This window comes from Sceloporus occidentalis, unplaced genomic scaffold (assembly GCF_023333645.1).
Source record: "Sceloporus occidentalis isolate IW3139 unplaced genomic scaffold, rSceOcc1.0.p SCAF_5, whole genome shotgun sequence".
Lineage (NCBI taxonomy): Eukaryota > Metazoa > Chordata > Lepidosauria > Squamata > Phrynosomatidae > Sceloporus > Sceloporus occidentalis.
Window position 1 is genome coordinate 184,394,628 of NW_028316985.1, and position 22,639 is coordinate 184,417,266.

A 22,639-nucleotide genomic window follows, 5' to 3' on the forward strand; every position below is an offset into this window, starting at 1 on the left:
ACCTTGTGGGTCTGTATGTGAGTGTGGAAGGAAGGTGTGGGGAGAAGGACCCCCACACTCCTGTTCATGAACAACTGGCCACAGAGGACATAGAAGGCTGTAGGACTCTCTTGTGCACCACCATAAGCCCCAATTTTGTCCCTGCTGTTTGGGACAGCAGCCACCAACTCTGTGAAGTTGAGGCTTTCATTCATAGTTTTTTGTGGGTTTTTTGGGTTATGTAGCCATGTTCTAGAAGAGTTTATTCCTGATGTTTTGCCAACCACAGATGCTGGCAAAACGTCAGTAATAAACTCTTCTAGAACATGGCCACATAGCCCGAAAAACCCACAAAAAGCTACCAACTCTGCTTGTGGCCATCACAGCATCTTTAAGGTAGTGCACATTTGGGATTGAGGCACTAACGTGAGTAGTAGCTCTTCAGGACTGGAAATAGCTGGAATGCCAGGCTCCTACACACCTCCTTTTTATCAATCCCACTATCAGATGCAAAGGATCAGGGTTAGGCAACTTGTTGGTCTCCAGATATATTGGAATGCACTTCCAATCTCATCATCTGTGGTCAGCATAGTTAACCATAGAGATTATAGCCCAGTGATACCTGGAAGGCCACACATTGCCCACTCCAGCAGTGGATAGGAAAGAAAAACAGTTAAGGAAGCGTGATAGCCATGAGTACCATATTTAGCCCTAATACATTGGAGGCATGATGATGTTCGTAGAACTAACACTGAAAGTGCTACCATTTAATGATGGCTGCTTTAAAAAACTCTAACTTTCTGTACTAATAGCCATTCAGCCTGGGGAATGATGATGCTAGGTAAAGTTTAAGGCAGTAGGAAAAGACGAAGGCCATATTACAGATGGACTGACTCCATCAAGAATGCCTTGAGTTTGCAAGACTTGAGGAGGGTTCCTAGTGAACAGGATTCTTGCAAGTCTCTCTTTTATAGGTTTGCTATAAGTTGAAGCTGATCTGATGGCAATTAACAACAAAAACAATGTGGAGACCAGACTTCCAAATTACATAGATGACCATTTGTATATTGGCTCTTTTGCCCTTATCCACATTTTCCCAGTAGATATACACACTTCATGCAGTTTAGATGTTTTTCTTTCTTATACAGAAGCATTATATCTATGTAGATAATACATTACCTGTTGAACTGCCTTAACTGCCCCATCTCTCTTCTTAATTGTCCATTGTGCTTATTCCCTTAGCATTATCCTCCTGTGATAATGAGCTTCATGGGTTAATTGAGAAAACATACTTTTACTGGTTTTGAAAGATAACTGTTTAGCTCATTGAGTTTTGCCTCCATCCTTGCTTTGAACAAGTTTCCAACTCAGCTTTTCCACTCCATTCACTAGCTAATGTACCTCCTATCATAACAACATGGTTTTATCGCCTTTTTGAGAGCCCCGTCTTAAATCTTCTCCTCTTGGGCAGAAGCCATTCGCATCTTTGTGTTTCTGGTGGCCCTGTTCTGAACTCTTTCTTGTATCTACTGTGTTGCTTTTGACTTCAGCCATCCGTTACTTAATCTGAACAGCCACAATTGTTTTGGCCTTAAAATACCTAAAGAAGCCATTTTCACACTTCACAGCCTCAGTTGAAAAGGCTGTTTTTTGAAGTTGTGACCTCCCTTCTGTGCGTGTGAAGCTCAGCTAGGTTATTTGGGGCTCTGGGTGTCCTGCGCACTCCTTAACATTTCTATATTTTTTAAAAAGGAAAATTCTGTAATCATAACTCATATTTCTGAATATATCTATACATAGATGGGGAGGAAGGTATAGATATAAATACAGTTGGCCCTCCACAATTTCAGCTTTGACTTTTGTGGATTTGTTATTTACGGTTTTGACTGATATGTTCTCTATAGGAATCTCTAGGTGCTCCAGTGCAATTCTTCCAGAAGCTGACCATAGAGTTGTGCTGAAGAACCTAGAAGTTCCTAGAGAAAACACTTCTCTAGGCATTTGTAGGTCCTCCAGCATGACTCAACACTTCTCTAACCAGTTTTAAAACTGAGTTAAAGACCATATTGTCTAGGGAAGCGTTCCCAGGGAGTCTATGACTGTGACCTGGTTGTTTTGATGCTTGACTCAATATTGGATATTTGCTGTTTTAACTTGTTTTCTTATGATGTTTCTAACTTGTTGTTTTAACTTTTATATTGTACGCCATAGGCAGGCTTTTTATATATTCTTGATTTTATTTGGTTTTTATACAGCGCCGTGTACATTTACAGCGCTTTATAAATAAAGCTAATAATAATAATAATAATAATAATGATTCTGTGATCAACCTTTGGCAGATGTTGACCACAGAGTTGCACTGCAGGACCTGGAGATTTCTAGAGAGAAGTTCTCCCAGGTAAAAAGAATAGTGTTTTTATTTGAGGCTTTTCTACTTTCACAGGGGTCCTTCACCCCTAGCCCCAGTGAATGTGGAGGGACAACTATATAGGTATAGTTTTAAATTAAAGCCGCTTGGGAAATCTAAGAGCCAGGTTTTTGAAGTATTAGGTTGTATCCAAGGCTGATGAAATTGGAAATACCTATGCACTGGCTAATGGGTGATCAATAGATAAGGGTCATTAGATAATATTAATTTGAAGTGAATGGAGAAGAGGAAGACAGAGTTGTTCCAAGGGCTAAAGCCTTGCTCATCACTTGAACCTGCTTTCTCATTTGTACAGTTTCATGGGCCTGTCATGTCTTTACACTTCTCGGTAACCTGAGATCTAGAAGTATGCTTTTAAAACAAGTCCCTGAGAGTCTCTTCATGTCCCATGCCAAGCCACATACCAGGTCATAGACTGACACATTCAGTTTCATAACTACACAGGATACAAGTCATGTAGTTCCTGTTAGTCTCCTGCCCTTTTCTTCAATCCTATGGCAAAATATTAGATGTTTGCATTATAAAAGACTCTTTGGTTGCCATAGGAAGGCAGTGAATTCACAAAATGACATTTTCCAAAATGGTGGACAACTGAATGGGAGCCAGGAGCCCAACCTTCCCACCATCCTCCTTATGAGCCATGGCCTGCTCCCAGCAGGCCAAAAATACCTCTGATTTACTTTAGAGTTGCTCTTAAAATTGCAAACAGAAGTGACATTGCATTGCTGTCTGTCTTTATATCAAGATGGACTCAAAGGAAAACAAAAGTATTGGGAGGTTTGGAGGTGGGATATGGTGCGGTGGGTGAAGCTGGTTCAGACAAAAATCATCAAAATTCAGTTTTAAAAAAATTGAGAATGGGGAAAGTTTGGAGGACTGGCTGATTCCATATGAGGCTCCTTGGTTTTAGTCCAAAAAAGGAAATTTTCAAGGCTCTCTTGTTGTTTGGAGGCCATAGGTCAATTCAGTACAAGTAGCATTATATTTGTATGTTTTTAAATAAAGCAGAAACTATTCCTCTGTCTTCCTTTGTGTAGCGTTATGTACATATTTGGAGGCTTTAATAGCCTTCTTCTAAGCGACATCGTGAAGTACACCCCAGAAAGCTGTGAAGCTTACAACAATGACACCTGCTTAAGGACAGGCCCTGGACTTCGATGTGTGTGGAATGCCTCCCTTTCCCAGTGTCTTCCATGGGAAATGGCCACTGCGCAACAAGAACAAAAAATCATTGAGGAATGTCCTTCCTCACAAGGTAGGTATTGGTCCTCTAATTATTTTTGCTGTGGTGTATTTGGCATTGTTATCGGGTAAATGATGTTGTGTTAGCTATTCCATAACTCTCTGATGGAGTAATTTGATGGTACAGTGGATAAATTTATTGTAGATATATAGCATCTGTCAACTCTTGGACTATTGTTTTCCTGATCATTTGGCTCTGGAAGATACAAGAATGGAGATATAAGGGGCAATAGCAGCTTCTTCCTCAGCAGCAGGTATTCAGAAATAGGCTGCCTTGAGATCTTACATAATTACAAATTCCCATTGTTAGTCTTATACTGTTTCCTTATGACTGACCTCTGTTGAGATTCGAATCCTGTTTTAATTGTACTTTTAAAGTGCTTTTGGCTTTAACCTTTTTATTGATAATGGCGTGGTAAAGTTAAAGCGCCGTGCTGACACTGTACTAGGGTTAAGGGACCGACTGGCCACCCTAGTATGTGATGTCACGAATGTGCCATTGGGGTTATTTTTGCAGATTCTTTTTCCTCCGCAGGGAAGCCATGTGGTTTGGCGGTTGCAGCTTCCCTGTGGAGGAAAAACAGGTGCTGGCAGGCCTCCCTTTTGGGGAGGTCTGTACTGCGCTATTATAATGTACATTTATGGCTGATATCTTGTTGGTGTTTTATGCCAACATATGTTCCCTTATGCATGTGGTTGCTTTTTTTTTTTTTTTTTTGGCATTAACCTACATACTTAGTTCACACTTGTGTAAGTAGAATTCCACAGATGTAACAGCCACACATGCAATTCTACATTTGTGAATGGAGCTCAAAAAAAACAAAGTTGTTAAAGAATGGGCTACAGGTGCAGTATGATTTTAATTGAATGCTTCTTAATAGGCTTTTTCACTTTTTAATTGTGGCGCGTTACAGATGGGCCCATAGAGACGCCGTCGTCATGTGTGAGGGGTGGCACTTTTAGACATCCTTCGCCCCTCGCACGTGATGAGGGCGTCAAAATGGCGCTCCCTATACAGATGGGCGCCACCATTTTGACGTGATGGACGCCTAGCGTCTGCACATCGCTACACATTTGTGACGCTGCAAGGGCACCATTAGTGCCTTGCGGCATCTTAACTGCGCCACAAGAAGAACCCGCTTTTTGCGGGTTCTTTTTGCTGTGTGGAGGAGCAGCGTGGTTGGTCCGCTACGGCTCCTTCACGCAGCAAACAAGGGCAGCGGCAGACCTGTCTAATGCACCTGTCTTAATTTTTTTAACTAGAATATGAGTTGTTTTAATACAGTCCGCCCTTGCCTTATGTGGGATCTGTTCCAGACTCCCCTCCCACGTAAGGCAAAAAAACCTGCATATGCTCGAACCCCATTAGATATAATGGGACTTGTGCACGCCATGTGGCTGTGTGTGTGCGCCACATTCTCCTGATTCCCGGCGGCTTCCATGTAAGCTGGAAGCCGCCTATAATGAGCCCAGGTATGGTGCGGGCTCACTGTATTGTAAAAAGTTTTATTCTGTTTTAAGGTGCACTTTATGTATGTTTTTAATTGTATTGTTCTTTTAAATTGTAAGTTGCTTTGAGTCCCAATTTTGGAAAAAAGCGGGATATTATTAACTCATCATCATCATCTACTTATCAGTGCCTTCAGTGTACTACTTGATTCACTAGGATTTATGGAAACAGCAAACACATTCACAGATATGAGTTGGCTGCAAAATTTAGATATTTAGCAGAAGAGTGATTCAGCACAACCACGGCGTAACTATGCGAGTGTAGGTTGACATCACACAAGCACAATGTGGAATCTCTGCTTTACATGTTAGAATGATCCTCAGGAGACTTTGATCCGAAAAGGCGACTGTACATATTTTTAAATATGTAATGCATATTTTTTAAATAAAAAATCATCAGAAGTCTTATTGATGAGGTGTTCTGCCAGATATTTTGTGTTTGGACTTTCCGAAAGGAATTTACAGAGTCCTTCACTCAAGGTTCCTTAATAAATTTGATAGCCTTAGGATAAAGGGGACATGTCCCCTAATGATTAGTAACTGGTTATAAAATGAGAAAGCTGACTATCAAAGCAGAGGGACCGTTTTTCTCAGTGATGGGGACAGAATGACAGAGATTTGCTTCTTTGTGGAATGTACTGTGAGAAAGTTGTTGAACTTTATAGTAAAATAATTGAACTGCATGCCCACTCAAATAGTCTGAGGAAATCAAGAACCCAAATCTCTAAAATTCTAAAAGTACCTCTTCAAATTGAATGGCTGGATGCAGAAATGGCAGATAATATTTAGTCTAAAGGATCAACTGCCTCGAGGAACACATTTTCCCAGTTTTGTATTTGAATTCAAAAGTAAGCATAAGAAACAAGAAATACAGACATAAGAACTGAGAAGAATCTTGCATGGAATAGAAAATTCAGTGACAGCATAACCGTAGAGTGTTGCAAGCTATGAAAAAAGTGCAGGCAGTTTGTGAAAAGAGATGCTGAAAGTCAATCAGCCAAATATTAAATGTTTCTTTATGAATTCATGGTGCAGAGGCATTTGGAACACTGTGTACAGGTCTGGTTTCCTCATCTCAAGAAGAATGTTCCTCTGGAAAAGTTAGAGAAAAAGGCATTTGAAAATATTTGCGAGGGGCTGGAAAGAAGCAATTGAGGCATCTCATCTTTGAAGGAAGGTAGATCATTTAGTAGGAACAAATTTGCACAAGTGTGTCTTTGTAGACAGATAGCTGTTCAGAAGTGAGAGGGATTTGTTTCTGGGGAAGGCACACAGAAAATGCAACAAGCTGTCCTGTCAAAAATTATTGGGACGCATCATCTTAGGAGACACCTTTTCTAAGGTGATGCCTACCATCTATATTTGTGAGTACTTAAAAACATACATGAAGCATGGGGCACAAATTGTGAGCAAGCATCACAAAACCTTTTATATCCCAATGCTTGGCCTTTCTGTGAAGTTGGAAGCCTGGTTTTAAGGAGATAGTCAAAGCTGTGCCTCGGTGGTATCAGCTCAGGCTGCGTGTGGATATTCTCACATGGCTGAATGCTTTCCTGTACAAGAGGATCCATGCAGATGGAGAATTTTGCATGACATTCTCTTATTAGCATTCCAGTAAAAAGGGTTGTTGTCTCTTACAAGCTACCACCACCACCACTTCTTTGGGCTCCATCATCATCATCGTTGTTGTTATTAGCATTATTATGTTATTGCTATTTCAGTTTAGCTGTTCAAGGTGCTCCTGCTTCCTCAAACGATTCTGCCTCTTTCTCCCTAGCTGCGATTTTTACCTGGAGCTCTCCCCGCTGCAAAGAATACCACCCTTCTGAGGTTGCTTCTGTAACTTGAAAAAGCTCCCAAAGTGCCAGCTATGTCATTGGTTCATATCCTTTCTTCAGGGGTAGCAACCTGTGCCCTTCCAGATGTCAGAGTTCAGTTTCCATCCAGCTAGAGGGTGATTTCTTGCTGGAGTGGGGGGAGGATAACATTTGTTTTTATAAAATCAGGAGGGCCAGGAACTTCAAGAATGCAAAAGGAAGAATCCAGGGGTCCTGGAGTCTCTTCAGGAGGTTTGCTGCCATCCCCCACAATAAAGATGGATGGATGGATTTATGCACCCTCCAAGATAAGGTGGAGAACCTGAAGCCTTACAGATATTATCAGAGTAGTTTCCATCCATCCCAACCTGCTTGGTCAGTGGTAAAGGAATGAAGGGTGTTTGGCCTTCCAGATGTGTAGGACCCTTAACTCCTATCAGGACAGCCCAAGGACTGCATTTGGATTCAAGAAAACCCTGGACCTCCTGACTTTATTAAAAACAATGTTTATTCCTCCCCTCCACTGTGCCTGGGCAGTTAGACAGCAAAGATCCACCCTCTAACTATCTGGCCTTCCACTCTTCCTTCACCCAGGGTGCTTCTGGTTACACCTGACCATTGGAGACCAGATTTCTTGATTTCATACCAGCTAGTTCACTCAAACTGAAAGGAATTGTTGTGGGGGGGTAGGAAGAATAAAAATGACTGCTGGGTAAGATTGGGCTATGGAGGAGAGCAACAGGGACAACCTGATGGAATGGGTGAGTGCATGTGAGGAAGGAGGGAAGGAAGAGGATGAATTTGGGCAGATGATTCTGTGTATATGTGTTAGGGCAGTGATTCCCAAACTCTGGCCTTCCAGGTATTTTGGACTTCACCTCCCAGAAACCCAGACCATTGGCCAAGATGGCTAAGGCTTCTGGAAGCTGAAGTCCAAAACACCTGGAGAACCAGAATTTGGGAATCACTGTGTTAGGGGAAGAAAGATGCATGACAAGTTCTTTTAGCTTTGCAAGTTTGCCTTCCTCGTGAAATGGATATCATATGTCTGGTCATGCCCAACATGGAAGCCATTTTGTGATAGTGCACATGACAGTTGATTGGAATTCCAAATGTCCCCACTCGTCCAAAGTGGTTGAATGCCCGTGTCTAGTTGTAATCAAGCCCAGTATGTGTAACTGAAGTCTGCACATTTTCTCTCTGTTCACCCCACCTCCATTTTTCCAAGGGATTTTCTGTTTGTTAAATTTTGAGACATTTTGGACACAGGGATGTGTCACTTTGAACTGTGTAAACCACACTGCATGTTAATAGCTTTGGATGAAGAAGGGGGAGAATGGAGGAGCCTTGTATCCTGTAAGAATACCCCCATGTGGTCTGATGTGAAGAAGACCAGATTGTATGTCAGTGTTATTGGACCTAAGTTGTGCATCTCTAGCTTGTGTGTGACATGCAAAAAGCTTGACAGGCTCTGTCTCCAAATGGCTGTATTTGGTCACACAGATTTGGCTTCCTTTCCTTTATTAGCCACAGACCATGAAAAATGTGATCAGATTACGGACTGCTTCAGCTGTACAGCCAACACAAACCGATGCCATTGGTGCACCGACCAGTGCTTGTCGAGAAACAGCAACTGCTCGGAAGACCAGGTAACTTTTTATTCCTTCTTACGTCAGATAATCCTAACCTCCCTCACTTTTATTGCAAAAAAGCTGCTTGTCAGCAGCTGCATTTGTAAAGCCATTACAATTTGTTAGTGCTGGGTGGCCTGCCTCTATTGTGTTGAGTGCTTCCAGTATTTCAGTACCTGCAGTAAGAGGGAGGGAGGAGGGCTGTATGGACTCTGCAAGGTTTCCCTCCTTCCTATAGAGTCACGTAGGAAGGGCCTGAGGTAGTCATTGTCCTGGCGCTTACACAGCAGCCACTCATAATTCTTTGTGGCTCACTTGCTTATGTGTTTTCAGGCCTATGTGCAGCCTCAGTTTTTTCTCCCAAGTGTGTTTTGCTTGAAAATGAAACTAGAAATTCTTGGTAGACTGAGTTTTACTACAGGTTGCATCTCCCTTATCCAAAATGCTTGGGACCAAGGGTTTTGGGGGGTTTGAATTTCTTTTGAACTCTTGGAATAGTTGCATGTACATAATGAGATTACTTGGAGATGAGACTCAAGTCTAAACATGACATTTGTATATTTTACAGTGGAGCTTTGCCTTACACGGGGGATCCGTTCCAGACCCCCTCCCCCCTGCGTAAGGCAAATCTTGTATATGCTTGAGTCCCATTCAGTAGAATGGGGCTTGTGCTCATGACTGCGTGTGCCATTCATTTAATGTAGTCTGAAGGTAATTCTCTGCATAATATTTTTGTGTGTGCCTGAAACAAGGTTTATGTACCCTGAATCATCAGGAAGCAAAGGTGTCACTATCTCAGCCACCCATGTGGACAGTTTTGGATTTTGGAGTATTTTGGAATAAAGGATAAGGGAGACTGCAATACTGTGCTTATCATCATGGAATTGTGAAAGACATATACCTCAGCAGTGGGAACAAAGTTACAAAGCTATTCTGGATAGCAGTTTCCTGGTCACTTGTCTTCCAAGCAGGTTGTCTCCATATAACCTGGGCTGAGCAAAGGGCAGCCCTGGTGCCACATGTGGCCCCTAAGTTTTTATATTTTAAAAGCCCTTTCAACTCCATGGACAGTCCTTTTTCTCCACCCCACTCAAAGGGTGAATGGAAATCCCTAGGATCAGTGATTTATTTTAAATAGCAGGCTGTGGATATGAGGGAAACTGCAGGGTTTAACCAAAAAATGTCTTTTTCAAAACTGGCAGTGGACCTCCAGTCTTTTTGGTATTCTGTTTTTCTTTTGTGTTTATATTTTGGGATATTTGGCACTCCTTGCGGCCTCTGGAATGTCCCAAGAGTAGAAAATCTGCCCCTAGCACTACTACTAGCTCCCATTCTTGATAAAAAATCAACCTTCAGGATCCTTTGCTTTCTCCCTTTGGGCTCTAACAGTTGTAGAGCATGTTGTTTCACTATATGAAAGCAGGGAGCCTCCAAATGGCTTTGAAATGCATACTGTTGTGTTAGGCTTCCCTTACATGCCTCTCTCTTCATCCCACCCCAGCTTTGAAAGGCTTTTGAAACATTAGGGCAGTGAGTGTTTACCCAGCACCACCAGGAGGCTTGGTGCTCTTGGGTACCTCGCCTAAAAATTCAATGGGAAAACTGATCTGAGTTTAATGGAATTCCGATGTGAGATGAGCCAAAACCTTGTGTGCGTGTATGTTTGAGGAGCCTAGGTCTACTTCATAATGTATTGTAAATAACCATGATTTAGGATCGAGCAGATGACTCAGACCTGCAAGATGGGTGGATAAAACAAGGTTTCTGTATTAGTATTGTACTGCATTGATAGATGAGGAAGGTATTTGAGGCTGGATATTTGTGCTGTCTTTAGGATGACGCTGGGCAATACATTAATTCAGTGGTTCATTTTTTTAAAAAATGCATTTAACCAGTTGCCTCCTTTGTAATATAGTGGATTCTCTTTGTGTGTGTCATGCAGAAAAGGACTCACCCGTTGTTGTCTCTTTCAGACTCCTATTACCACTTTTGAAAACTGCCCCAAGGATAATCCAGCCTTTTTCTGTAACAAAAAGACGAGTTGCAAGAGCTGCAGCCTGGATCAGAACTGTCAGTGGGAAGGCCGGAATCAAGAATGCATTGCTTTGCCTGGTATGTCTTTCTTAGGGCATAACATCCACCTATGTGTATCCCCCTCACCTTACCATCCCCAATGAAAGAGAAGCCTGGTTGTCCCCTGGATCCAGTGAATTGACTGATGTATTCATTCAGGCTGTGTACATTACCTTTCAAAACTCAGCTTGTGCTTTGAATTCGTCATGTCAGCTTTGCATAAAAAATTCCCCCAGAGACAAGCAACAGAAGCTAGTGGAGATTGCAGGCAACTGCATGAGACATCAGGAGCCTCTGGCTCCCTTCTTGCATCTGTCGGTTTACTTGTTGTGTGTCTTCAAGTTGTTTCCAACTTAAAGTAAACCTGCTGTGTGACTTTCTGAGGCTGAGAGTATGTGACTTTGCCAAAGTCACCCAGTAGGTTTCCATGGCCAACTGGGGATTTGAGACTTGGTCTCCAGAGTTGTAGTCCAACACTCAAACCACTGGCTCTGTTGGTTTACTACAAATAGATTTATCTCTTTTTTAGCAGCTAATTGCCCTTAGTTGCCAAGAGGAGGAAAAGGAGACAATATAGCTGGCTATTAGTGGTGCCTGTCCATCCTGAGTTACTACGGCCACCATCAAAATTAACATTTTCTTGTAGAGTATGGTGTGTGGGAGAGGCAATGTGTTGTAGTTGTTTCAGTGTTGGACTAGGACTGGGAGACCAGGGCTCGAATCCCCGCTCAGCCATGAAATCCAGTAGGTGACCTTGGACAAGTCACACACTCTCAGCCTCAGAGGAAGGCAATGCCAAACCCCCTCTGAATTTTTTTCCTCTATTTAATTTTTATTAGTGTTACAACATACATTTTGTTTAAAATACATACATTCACAATACAGTATGCAACATAACATAAAGGACCCACACCTTACACTTAACAAATTGCTTGCAGTATGAGCTTACCATTCATTACCTTCCATCTAGCAATTTCACTAATACATAGACAAGACAAAGACCTAATATTATTACTTCCTTCACTGAATCTATAAGGGATTGGAAAGTACCAATTTTGATCAAGACCATCTGGTAATACCAGAGAAAAATAAATACAGTGGACCCTTGGCTTATGCCAGGGATCCGTTCTGCCCGCCCCCCCCCCCCCGCAAGCCAAAAATGCGTAAGCTTGAGTCCCATTCGATCGAATGGGGCTTGTGCTTGCGTCATGGGAGTGTGTGTGTGCCGGGGTGGACACACCATTCACGCTCCCATCACACGGCTTCTGTGTAAGCTGGAAGCCGTGTATGGGGTGCCTGCCTATAGTGCGGGCGCACTGTATACCTAGTCAGACCTCACATATTGCCATTGTAGTTTACCTTTACAAAACAATTTTTATTTAGATTTGTTTATTTGAATTTTCCTGATAACATTTTTGATCTTGAATTTAAAACTTTATTTAAAGACTTAAATCTTAAATCTTGTGAAGAAAACCCCTTGATTGGTTTTGCCTTAAGGTTGCCATGAGTCAGAAGTGACCTGGAGGCACACAACGACAACAATAGTGTGCACTGAATGCACCCTTTAGAATTGTGCTCTGAAAGATCTTTTGGGAGTTTGGTTCTGTGGAGACGAATTGGGTACACTCCCCCTCTCCATCCTTTGTTTCCCAGAAGAATTGCTGGTATTTATGTCGTGGTGAATCACTACATAAATTGGATGGCGGCAGCAGTGCCAGTATCTCCATGGAGCATTGTGCCCCTCAGCCCTAGAAAATTGCCATCCCTGCACTAGTGAAAAAAGAGAGAGAGACTGACAGGAGAAGAAAAGTATCTAGTGCTGTCTGCTTCCTTTCTAACTTTCTCTGCCTGTCTCAAGAAGGACTTCAGCTTTCTTAACAGCTGGTGGTCTTGGTTGACATGTTTCCAGTTTTCATGTGGTGTAGGAAAAGTGTGATGTGCTGGTGTGGCCAGACTCTGCATTATTTAAAAACAGCATGTAAAGACCTTCACAAATCCTCATGTTCCTGGTTTGCCAATGTTAACAGGTGAGGTTCCTGAAGACTTTGTGCTCCTTCTTTCCACAGTAAGTGGCATAATCTATCTAGTTTGGCCTCACTGCAGCAACACAAGCTTTTCCATCGTCTACACAGACCAAGCTTCAGCCTTAGTTGTGACAGGTTGGACCCTGTTTCTTGCTACAGTGACCAAGGGTGGATGCTAGTCTGCCTACTTGAGACACAACTGTGTGATGCTGTTTTCATGCGACTAGTGAGGGAAGAAACTGAGAGTGCTTTCACTTGTGATCCTAGCTGTTATTTCCACTGCAGTTTACAAAATCCTCCCAACGCCAGTTTGCTTTTACACATTTTGAATGCTAGAGTAATGAATCCTTGCTAGTCTCATTCTTGCTTGCGAGAATGAGAAACTGCTATTTCCTCCCTCCTCACCTGCAAGACAAGAAAAAGATGATCTGTCCTTGAGAATTTTGCATTTGTGAATGCCCAAATGTGCAAAAAGTATAGCTAAACTGTCTTGTGGTCTGAGCTTTTCAAATCCAGAAACATCAGGTGGGGTGTTTGCACTTTGGCCAAGGAGCCAGTCCTTCTGGGCTTGCTGTCTGTGCATGTGTGCAGAGATGCTTTTGAGCAAATTATAGAAACCTCAGTAAAGAAAGGAAGGCTCTCCTTGCCTCGTTCTCACAATGGAACCTTGCAGAGCCTGGCAATTTCTCTTCGTCACACAAGGAATTTTACAGATAATTATCCCATCCTTCCTGGAAGCGTCTCACTATCTATTTTGCAGGCAGAAGGACAGAGCTCATTGCCTGTAGCAGCGGACCGCATTCCAATGTACAGGATTATCTTGTGCCAGCCACCTCTTAAAACTACATACAGGGAAACAGAAGAAGAAAGCACCAGCTGTTTCTGAATTCTCTTCTTTTTAAATCTCATTGAATGATACAGGACAGTGACAGTCCATTCACCCATGACAAATCCAATGTTGGGTTCTTATCCTTTCCTGGAACTCAGGTGCTAATGCAAGGCAGATTTTCAATCTTTTCACAGTTTTGTTTCTTGATTAGGTTTCTCTGTTTCTGTGTAGTACAGTTCTCCACACAAATCTTTAAGAATACTAGTCCACAAAATCTGTAAAACCTGGCTGCCTATGTTTAGTTAATCCTGATATCCAAAGCAAGCTACTTTTTCTAAAACCCCTTTGCCTGGTCAGCTTGACACAGTTCTTTGCACAGATAGCCTGGTGAGTGTGTCTATGCCAGGGCTGGTCATCCAGAACCCCTTTACATGTTGTTGGGTTGCAGCTCCTATCTGTCTTAGCCAGAACAGTCAATGCTAAGAGATGCTGGGAGTTGCAGTCCTATAACTCTTGGAGGGCCACAGGTTGCTTACCTCTGTGCTTATCAGTTAGTCCTAGGATGCACTAATAGTGAATACAGTCCTCCCTCCATATTTGTGGGGGTTAGGGGATCAAGACCCCGTGAATATGGAAAAACCGTGCATAACTCCCCGCTCACTCAGAAGCCAGTTAAAGAGAGGGATGGGTGAGGGAAGAGGAGCAGGGGCTCAAGCTCCTTTATCCTTTCCTTCTTGCGGAAGAAAAGGCGGGAGGTGACTTCACCCCCAAAAGACCGTTTGCCTCCCGATCTCTCCCTGGGCTGCTCAGGGAATGATTGAGGAGGGAAAGGGAGAAGGGATGCCCACATTAGCGGCCTTGACTTCGTAAATAATCAAAACCTTGAGTCTCAAGGCTGCGAATATGGAAAGGCCACTGTACTTCCCAAAAAAACAACAACCCCAAAACAAAAGCTCTGTCAAACATTTAACTCCATTTTATTGTTGTTGTTAGCAAGCTAATTGTATTCAGGGTGGTGATTCTTTTATTTATTGCAGAAAACATCTGTGGGGCCACATGGCACTTGGTTGGAAATTCATGTTTGAAAATAACAAATACAAAAGACAGTTATGACAATGCTAAGCTGACCTGCAGGAACCACAATGCTGCTCTGGCATCACTCACTAGTCAGAAGAAGGTGGAATTCATTCTCAAAGAGCTCCAGAAGATCCAGTCCTCGGTGAGTGATATTATTATTATTACTACTACTACTACTACTACATTTTATTTATAAAGTACTGTAAATTTGCACAGCGTTGTACATAGAATGGATAAAATCGATAAGAATAATAAAACCTGCCAGTGGCGTACAATCTAAAAATAACAAATTCATATAACAGTAGATAGTAATATAAGGTAATAAAATAAGCAAACAGCAGGTTAAAAACATCAAATAACAGGCATCAGGTCAAATATCAGATGTCAAACAAAAACAGTCATACACTACCTGGAAATGCTTCCCTGAACAATATACAGTTGTCCCTCCATATTCGCTAGGGTTAGGGGAACAAGACCCCCGTGAATATGGAAAAACTGCAAATAACAAAAACACTGTTTTTACCTGAGAGGAAACCTTTCTAGGAATCTCTAGGTCCTCCAGTGCAACTCTGTGGTCAGTGTCCAACATACACTGACCATAGAATGGCACTGGAGTAGCTACAAATGGTCTTTCAGTGCAACTTTTAGTTAAAATTGACCACAGAGTTGCACTGGACGACCTAGAGATTCCTAGAGAGAACATATTAATGAAATCCGTGAATAATCAGATCTGCAAATATCAAAGCCGCAAATATGGAGGGATGACTGTAGTCTTTAACTCAGTTTTAAAATTGGTTAGAGAAGTGATGAGTCGCACTCATGGGGGAAGGAGGTTCCAGGAGTGAGGGGCAGCAAGTGAGAAAGGACGAATCTGGGACAGGGCAGCGGAAATCCTAGGGTGGCACAGGAGACCTTGACTACCAGAACGGAGGGAACGAGTAGGTATGTAAGGTGAGAGAAATTCAGATAGTAATACCATTGAAGATACTGGAAGAGTGCCCAGGGATGACTTTATATCGATGGGCACGCAAGCTACTCTTTCCAAGAGGATTTTGGAAAAAGCATTTACCTGGAGTGAGTTTGTAATTCCTTGTTTTTGAATACGTCACCTAAAAGCAATTTCTGGTTTGATTGCCGTGCCCATGCAAAGACTATGGCGGGATACAGACGGGCAAAAAGGGGTGTATTCATGACGTCATGAAGGTAGAGCCTTCAGATGGGCCTTACCTGAATGCCCCCATGAACACGCCCCCCGCACGCCCCAAGCGGGAAGAAGCGGCATTAAAAAGGTGCTGCTTTTCTCCGCTTCTTTTCCGTTTGATGCGCAGCTGCGCAGCTCCGTCTGTAAGCTGCTGCACCGGTACGCCAGAATTGCTACGCCACTAATTTAAGTTGCCCATTTAAAAGCTCCGTGTCTGCTGCGTCGCATAATGAGTCGGGGTCCTGGAACATGCGCAGTTTGCAGTCAGGCTTTAATTGCAGCGTCAGCTGCCATGCAGGTGTGGAAGCTGCAGCACAGCTGCAGCGCATTTTAAGACTCGTAACCCTAACCCTAACCCTAGAGCAACATGTACGCATGCACTGCTTGGAAAGTTTGGACTTTAAAGTGAGCCCCTACACACATTCCTGTGCCATTTTCACCTAACAATAAAAAACGCTAAAACTGTAAATATTTACATATATACAAGGGAGGTGATGGGGGATGGCAGGGGGACAGCGGTGGCAGCGGAGACAGCTGTGGCTGTGCATTGCAGATTCAGCAGGAGTGCGGGGACCAAAGGAGAGGAGGCATCTATGATGCTGGTGACACTGGCAAAGTGCAAGTGGACAAGGATGCCAACACCAGCTGATCACCAGCTGGCAGGAGACCACCATTGTTCTTGGGCAGAGCGGGGAAAAAAGTTTTAAAGGGGCTTGGGCACTTTAAATGTGCCCATAGGCTTTCTGCCGCCGCTGCTTAGCGCTGCAGCTGCGCAGCTGCGCATCCGCCAGCCGGCAAAGGAAAAAAAAAAGCCCCATTTTTGGCCGCCCGTAAGGAAGCTGCCTCTCTCTTTGCAGCGTCCTCCGAGGCAGCGGTTTGGAAACTGTGGGTCAGAAACGGCCCCAGGTGAGGCGTCTTCACTGCCCCCCATGTGGAAGCCCCATCTCCTGAGCTACGCCCCCGGGGCGGGCGGTCTGGAGGCTCCGTATTCAGCAGAATACACCTCCAAGACGTCTTCCCCTGCCCGTTTGTATCCCGCCTATGTCTTTTTTTTCTTCTTGTGTCTGTTAGAGTGAGTCCACAGCCAGCAATAAGGGGCAAGTTACTGTTAAGCATCTCAGAACTGTGGCTGTGATAGTTCTTTGCAATAGTTGCAGGTTGAGGAAGCCTGTGCTCTCTTTGTACCTGCTATCTTACATCTGGGCTAGTTGGTATGTCTCTGTCCATTGGTGACTTTGGCTAAAACAAATCGTTATTAGAGCCCTGTTTTGGCCAGACTTAATCTTGCACTACACAGAACCTATAGCCATGTAGCTTTGCCCCTAATAGCCTGTGCATAAAGGATGGAGTAAACCAGAAAAGAAGATAGTAGTAGCATGACAGATGACTAAGGGAGATGCAGAGATCCATGAGCTTCTTTGCTAGGTTTTTGGTCACCTGCCTTGCTCTTTCCCTGATTCTGTTCTCAGCATTCCAAAGACAGTCATCATCATCATCATCATCATCATCATCATCATCATCGTCCCGTCTTTTCCATAGTTCGGGACACAAGAGATTAAAAACAAAACAAAACACAAACATAGTTAAAAAATCACAAAATACAAATGTTAAAAAGCGATTAAACTATTTTAAAATATTTAAACTAGTTAAAAACATAAACTGTTTAAAAACAGACACCCAGCACAACAAAAATAACAAATAGAAAGTCCAGCACATAGTTTTCATGGGATGGCTTTGTACGATCAGTTCTCAAAGGCCTGTTGAAGCAGAAAGGTCTTCACCTGCCTGAGGAAATATAGTAAGGAAGGTGCCAGTCTAAACTCTCTGAAAAGGGAGTTCAGGATCCTTGAAGCAGCAACTGAGAAGGCCCTCTCCCATGTTTCCAACTGATGTACTTGTGAGGGTAGTGGGGCAGAGAGAAGAGCCTTATCAGAAGATCTCAAAACATGGGGAGAGTCATATGGGAGAATATAGTCCTTCAAATAACCTGGACCTGAGCCATGTAGGACTTTATAGGTCAACACTAGTACTTTGAATTGTGCCTGGAAATGGACTGGCAGTCAGGGTAGCTGGTGCAACAAAGGAGTTGTGTGCTCCCTGTATCCAGCTCTATTTAGAAAGCTCTCTGCGGCTCTTTGGACCAGCTGTGCGGAGCTGTCACCATGGTGAGATGTGACATCTCATTAGGTGATAAATAAGATGTCTATATTAACTGAAAAGACATTTTTGCTTACCAAGATGCTCTGGGGTTGCACCATAGTTCAGTGCCCCTTCTGAAATTATGCATTTGTATCTTCAGTTGAAAATTTGTTTTCTCCACCTTTAGTCCAAAGCCTTGACCCCATGGGTTGGACTACGGAAGATCAACATATCGTACTGGTGCTGGGAGGACATGTCTCCTTTTACGAACACCTTGCTCCAGTGGTTGCCGGGGGAGCCGACTGACATTGGGTTCTGCAGTTACTTAGCGGAACCCATCAAAGGAGGGCTGAAGGCCGCAACTTGTATCAACCTAGTCAATGGCAGTGTCTGTGAAAGGCCTGGTAAAGTATTTCTCATTGTTGTTCTTGCTAGGTAATTTATATTTCTTATTTTGAGGATGGGTGATGAAGGGATATGCCTGGGAAACTTTCTCAGGAGGTCTAGAGCCAGGTGCTTGGCTCATCTCCGACTCTCTTCTTTAATACTAAAATTGCCTTGCTAAGCTGCCACTCTCTTAGTTACATAAGAGCAAGGGTGGGCAATTGCAGAGTAGATGGGAGCCTATTTTTGCCCCTGCATCACCTCAAAAGACTACTCCATCATGTTTCAGCTCACCAGAAGTTCCATTCTGTCCACTGTTTTGGTCAATGTTTGGCTAATATTTTGGTATTTTCAGGGATGTGAGAGAAGTAAACTGCTACTCTTGTGGCAAGCTTTTAGTTGACCTCACTGGTTTGGGGCAAAAAGAAAATCACTTGAATATCAACATGAATATTTTTTAAGACTTGGGAGACTTCAGTGGGTCAGTAAAGAGGTTTCAGAAGCCATAAAAATGGGGTTCATGGACCTTACGTGTCCTGCAGACCACTCTTTGCGCATCCCTGCATTGGAGAGTAATGAATGAAAAAGGAAGGATTGGGAAGCAGTGCAACTGCACTATGGAATAGTGTTCCAAGGTGAGGGTTAGAGTTATTCTAGAAGGCCATGATGAAGAAATGGGTCTGTGCAGCTATAACATATCAGGAGGAGAGTGAGTGAAAGAAAGCAAAGTTCCCAGTCATCTGGAATCCCTGGGCCACAGCAAAATACTATACACTTTGGTCCACTGGCTTGAGTTCTATTGGCACCGATTATCAGTGACTCTGCAGGATTTCAGGCAGCATTTTTCTGAGCTTTCTGGGTGATATAAGGAATTGTAAATGGGACTTCTGTTGTTGTTGTGTGCCTTCAAGTTGTTTCTGACTTATGGCAACCCTAGGGCAAACTAATCACCGGGCTTTCTTGCCACTGCCTTCCCCTGAGGCTGAGAGCATGTGACTTGCCCAAGGTCACCCAGTGGGTATCATGGCTGAGCTGACAATCAAACCGTGGTCTCCAGAGTTGTAGTCCAACACCAAAACCACCATGCCACATTGGCTGTTGGTCATTGGACTGTCTGCTTGCAAAATCTCTGCTTGATACTGAGCTATAAACTCTCCCCAAATAAATCTAAATAATTAATCTAAGTACCTTTGGTCAAGGTTGCATACCCAGTAGATTGTAATGGGAGCCAAGATAGAAGCTGGATTGTGTATGAGGGTTGTGTGGAAATGCTGAGAAAGATAGTATGTGGATGTTTAAAGTGTCATGCCTTGAATCTATTTAGTTAGTGCTGCTAGACCATAAGGCCATGACAGTGATAAGTTACACTGGGAAAGTTTTGAAACAATCTCCTTGAAGCTCATAATATATAGTTCAGCTCCATCCCTCGAGGATAGAGAAATTTAGAAAGTATGAAGAACTGGGAAGCTTGATCTTTTCACAGTGACCTCAGGCATAAAACCTCGAAGAAGGGGAAAAGGTAATGACAGTAAGTAGATTGAGGTAGAGTAGGTGATGGTGAAGGACTGTTAACCATAAATGAAACTGACACGGAAGTTGTATCAGAAATTTGTAGTCTCTTGGATATGGGAGGAGAAAGTTGGTTTCTTTACACTTGGTCATGTTATTTTCCTTTTTGACTTTTCGTTGAAGGTGGAGGAAAATAAAGTTTGTAAAGGCTGTCTGTGATAAAAACTACTTGTACTAATCCTATGTTTATAAATGCACAGCCAACCACAGTGCCAAGCAGTGCCGTACTCCTTGTGGCTTGAGAATGGCATGCAGCGAATGTACCAGCAGCAACTCGGAATGTATGTGGTGCAGCAACAAGAAGCAATGTGTGGACTCAAATGCTTATGTGGCCTCCTTCCCTTATGGACAATGCATGGAATGGCACACCGTGAGCAACTGTCCACGTAAGCAATCTCTTGATGGAAGGGGTGAAAAACAATTGTCATAGGGCAAGGTGTTCTCCAAGGAGGCTGTGGCCTTAGCTGGCTTGTCCTCTGACCACAGCACCTTACCTGCTCAGCTCTTGTCATTGGTAGGCAGATCCACTTCTGTGTAAAAGCTCACTGTGGGACAGAGCATCCCCAAAGATGATGAATTGGTTTGGGCTTGTGGTAGTGGAGTTCCCAGGCTGAACCCTCAGGTAAAAGGTGGGAAACTAGCTGTGGCCTGGAGTCAAAGAGCTACTCTGAGTTCCTTATGCTGAATAACTTTTCTGGTTTCCTAGTTTGATCCCAGGCTGACCCTCAAATAACAGGGTGATGATGGAAAACCTTTGGTGGCTTGGGTTCAGAAAGTTATGCAGAAATCCCCATGTTGAGTTAGATTTTTGAGGCTTCTTATTTTCTGTCTGTTTTCTCATGTTTTGTCATATAAACCTCCAGCTAGTCTATTCTCATGGATGAAATAAGATTTCCTCCCTCAGTTTCCATGACTAGTCATACTTCTGAGTTTTTTCCACAAGTACTCTAGTAGAAAACATTTATTTTTGTGCATAAATCTTGGCTGTTACACCTACTTGGTGCAGAAAACAAGTGTGGTTTGTAGAGACAAGATTTTTTTGTAAACCAATTTTTTGCAAAAAGGCCAAAAGCATGAAAAATCTCATGGCCATTGACTGTTTTTTCAACATGGTGTCTTGATGTGTTGAGATACTCTTTTTCATTAAGAATGAGAAAACTTGCAAATATTTTTTTACATTCCTTCTACTGAGAAGCCACTGCTAAAAAGGTGGCTGAGCTTCCTCTCATGAAATGCTTGTAAATCATCCCAGGACCTATGATATTTTGTAGGAGGTGGACTCATGTAGTCAAGGCCACTGTGATAAAGGCTGTATGTATCATTCTGTGTTATTGAATTGCTGAAATATTTGGGGAGGCTTTACTCTAAGAAAAGAAGTAGAACTTCACTTCAGGTTATATCTTCCAGTTCTGGTTTGGAGGCAATTTCTAACAGCTGTTAGCAGATTTGACAAACTCTGGTGCTTTCAAACCAAGTAGTTGGGGCGGGCGGGCAGGGGGGGGGGGAAGAGCCAGAATGGGAGTGAAGAGGAAAAAATGCACCAGTTGCAGGACAGCTAAGCTATGGTTTGTTCATTGCATGTGACTGAGCCTAGAGTGTGATATTTTTAAATTCCTGTTGCCTTGTTCTCTAATCTGTGACACGTCTTTCACATGTTCTCCCCACAGCTGAAAACTGCTCTGGCTACCTCACTTGTGCTCACTGTCTGGATCAACCTGGCTGTGGCTGGTGCACAGATCCCAGTAATACAGGCAAAGGGAAATGCATCGAAGGCTCTTCCAAAGGTCCAGTAAAGATGCCAAAGCCAACACCACCTACACTACCAACTGTGAAGTTATACCAAGAACCTGTACTTGATGTCAGCATGTGCCAGGCTGAGAACAAATATAATTGGTCCTTTATACATTGCCCAGGTAACTTAGCTATGAATGCACATTTGAGATCACTTACCACCCATCTGAAAGCTAAAATCCTTTCCTTTCCTCACTCAGTAAGACTAGTTGGGGAATGAGGGCAACAGCTGCATGTTTCTAAAACGTATCAGTTAGCTTTTGTGGCAATGCTGGATCCCTCCTGCCACTTTCCTCCTATGGTGAAACAGACTAATACGACTGTCTTCTTGAAGACTTTTATGCACATGGTAATGGGATTGATCAGGCCTTGGTCTCCTGTTTTCACTCTAAAAGACACAACACTAAGGGAAAGAGGTGTGGGGAGAAAAAAGGCAGCAGGAATGAAGCAAAGTCAGAATCCATCTAGCGCATTACACTGCCCTTAGGCAATGGTGACAGTAGGAAGAAGGCCACAGACATGACAACCATAAAAAAGTAAGATGTTAGAGGAAGGTTCTACCTTCCCTTGCCACCACTGTGCTGTCCTGGGAAAAGGCAAACTGTTGGCACACTATCCCAGTAGGATTCTGGCTTCTGACTTGACACACCAGTTCTTAGCTGTATGTTTCTTATAACTGCCAGCTTGAATACTTACACCTGGATTTCTCATCCAGGGTTCTCTATAACCCTAGGGTTCTGAAATATATTGTGTGGCTTTTAAAAAAATATTAAACTTCCTTTTTGAGCTGAGGACATGAATTTTTTAATGGAGGGCTTCCCTGAGACCTGAACATTATTTCAAGGTTTCCTCAAGGGTAAAAAGGTTGGGAAAACTTGACTTAAGCAGTTGCAGCAACCCAGTGAAGCCGATCTCTCAGCAGAGCCCATCTCTTCCTTACTTCTAG

General features: G+C 43.1%; 1 protein-coding gene across 1 annotated transcript in view; it reads left to right on the top strand.

Annotated features, from left to right (window-relative positions):
- The window catches only part of ATRN (attractin), a 207,655-nt gene that overhangs the window by 89,819 nt on the left and 95,197 nt on the right, over positions 1-22,639 (top strand). The window contains exons 12-18 of the mRNA XM_089526395.1: positions 3,445-3,662; positions 8,503-8,624; positions 10,580-10,718; positions 14,570-14,751; positions 18,137-18,353; positions 20,103-20,288; positions 21,570-21,815. Of these exons, the coding sequence (XP_089382521.1) occupies positions 3,445-3,662; positions 8,503-8,624; positions 10,580-10,718; positions 14,570-14,751; positions 18,137-18,353; positions 20,103-20,288; positions 21,570-21,815 (1,310 nt within the window). The remainder of the gene's footprint in view (positions 1-3,444; positions 3,663-8,502; positions 8,625-10,579; positions 10,719-14,569; positions 14,752-18,136; positions 18,354-20,102; positions 20,289-21,569; positions 21,816-22,639) is intronic.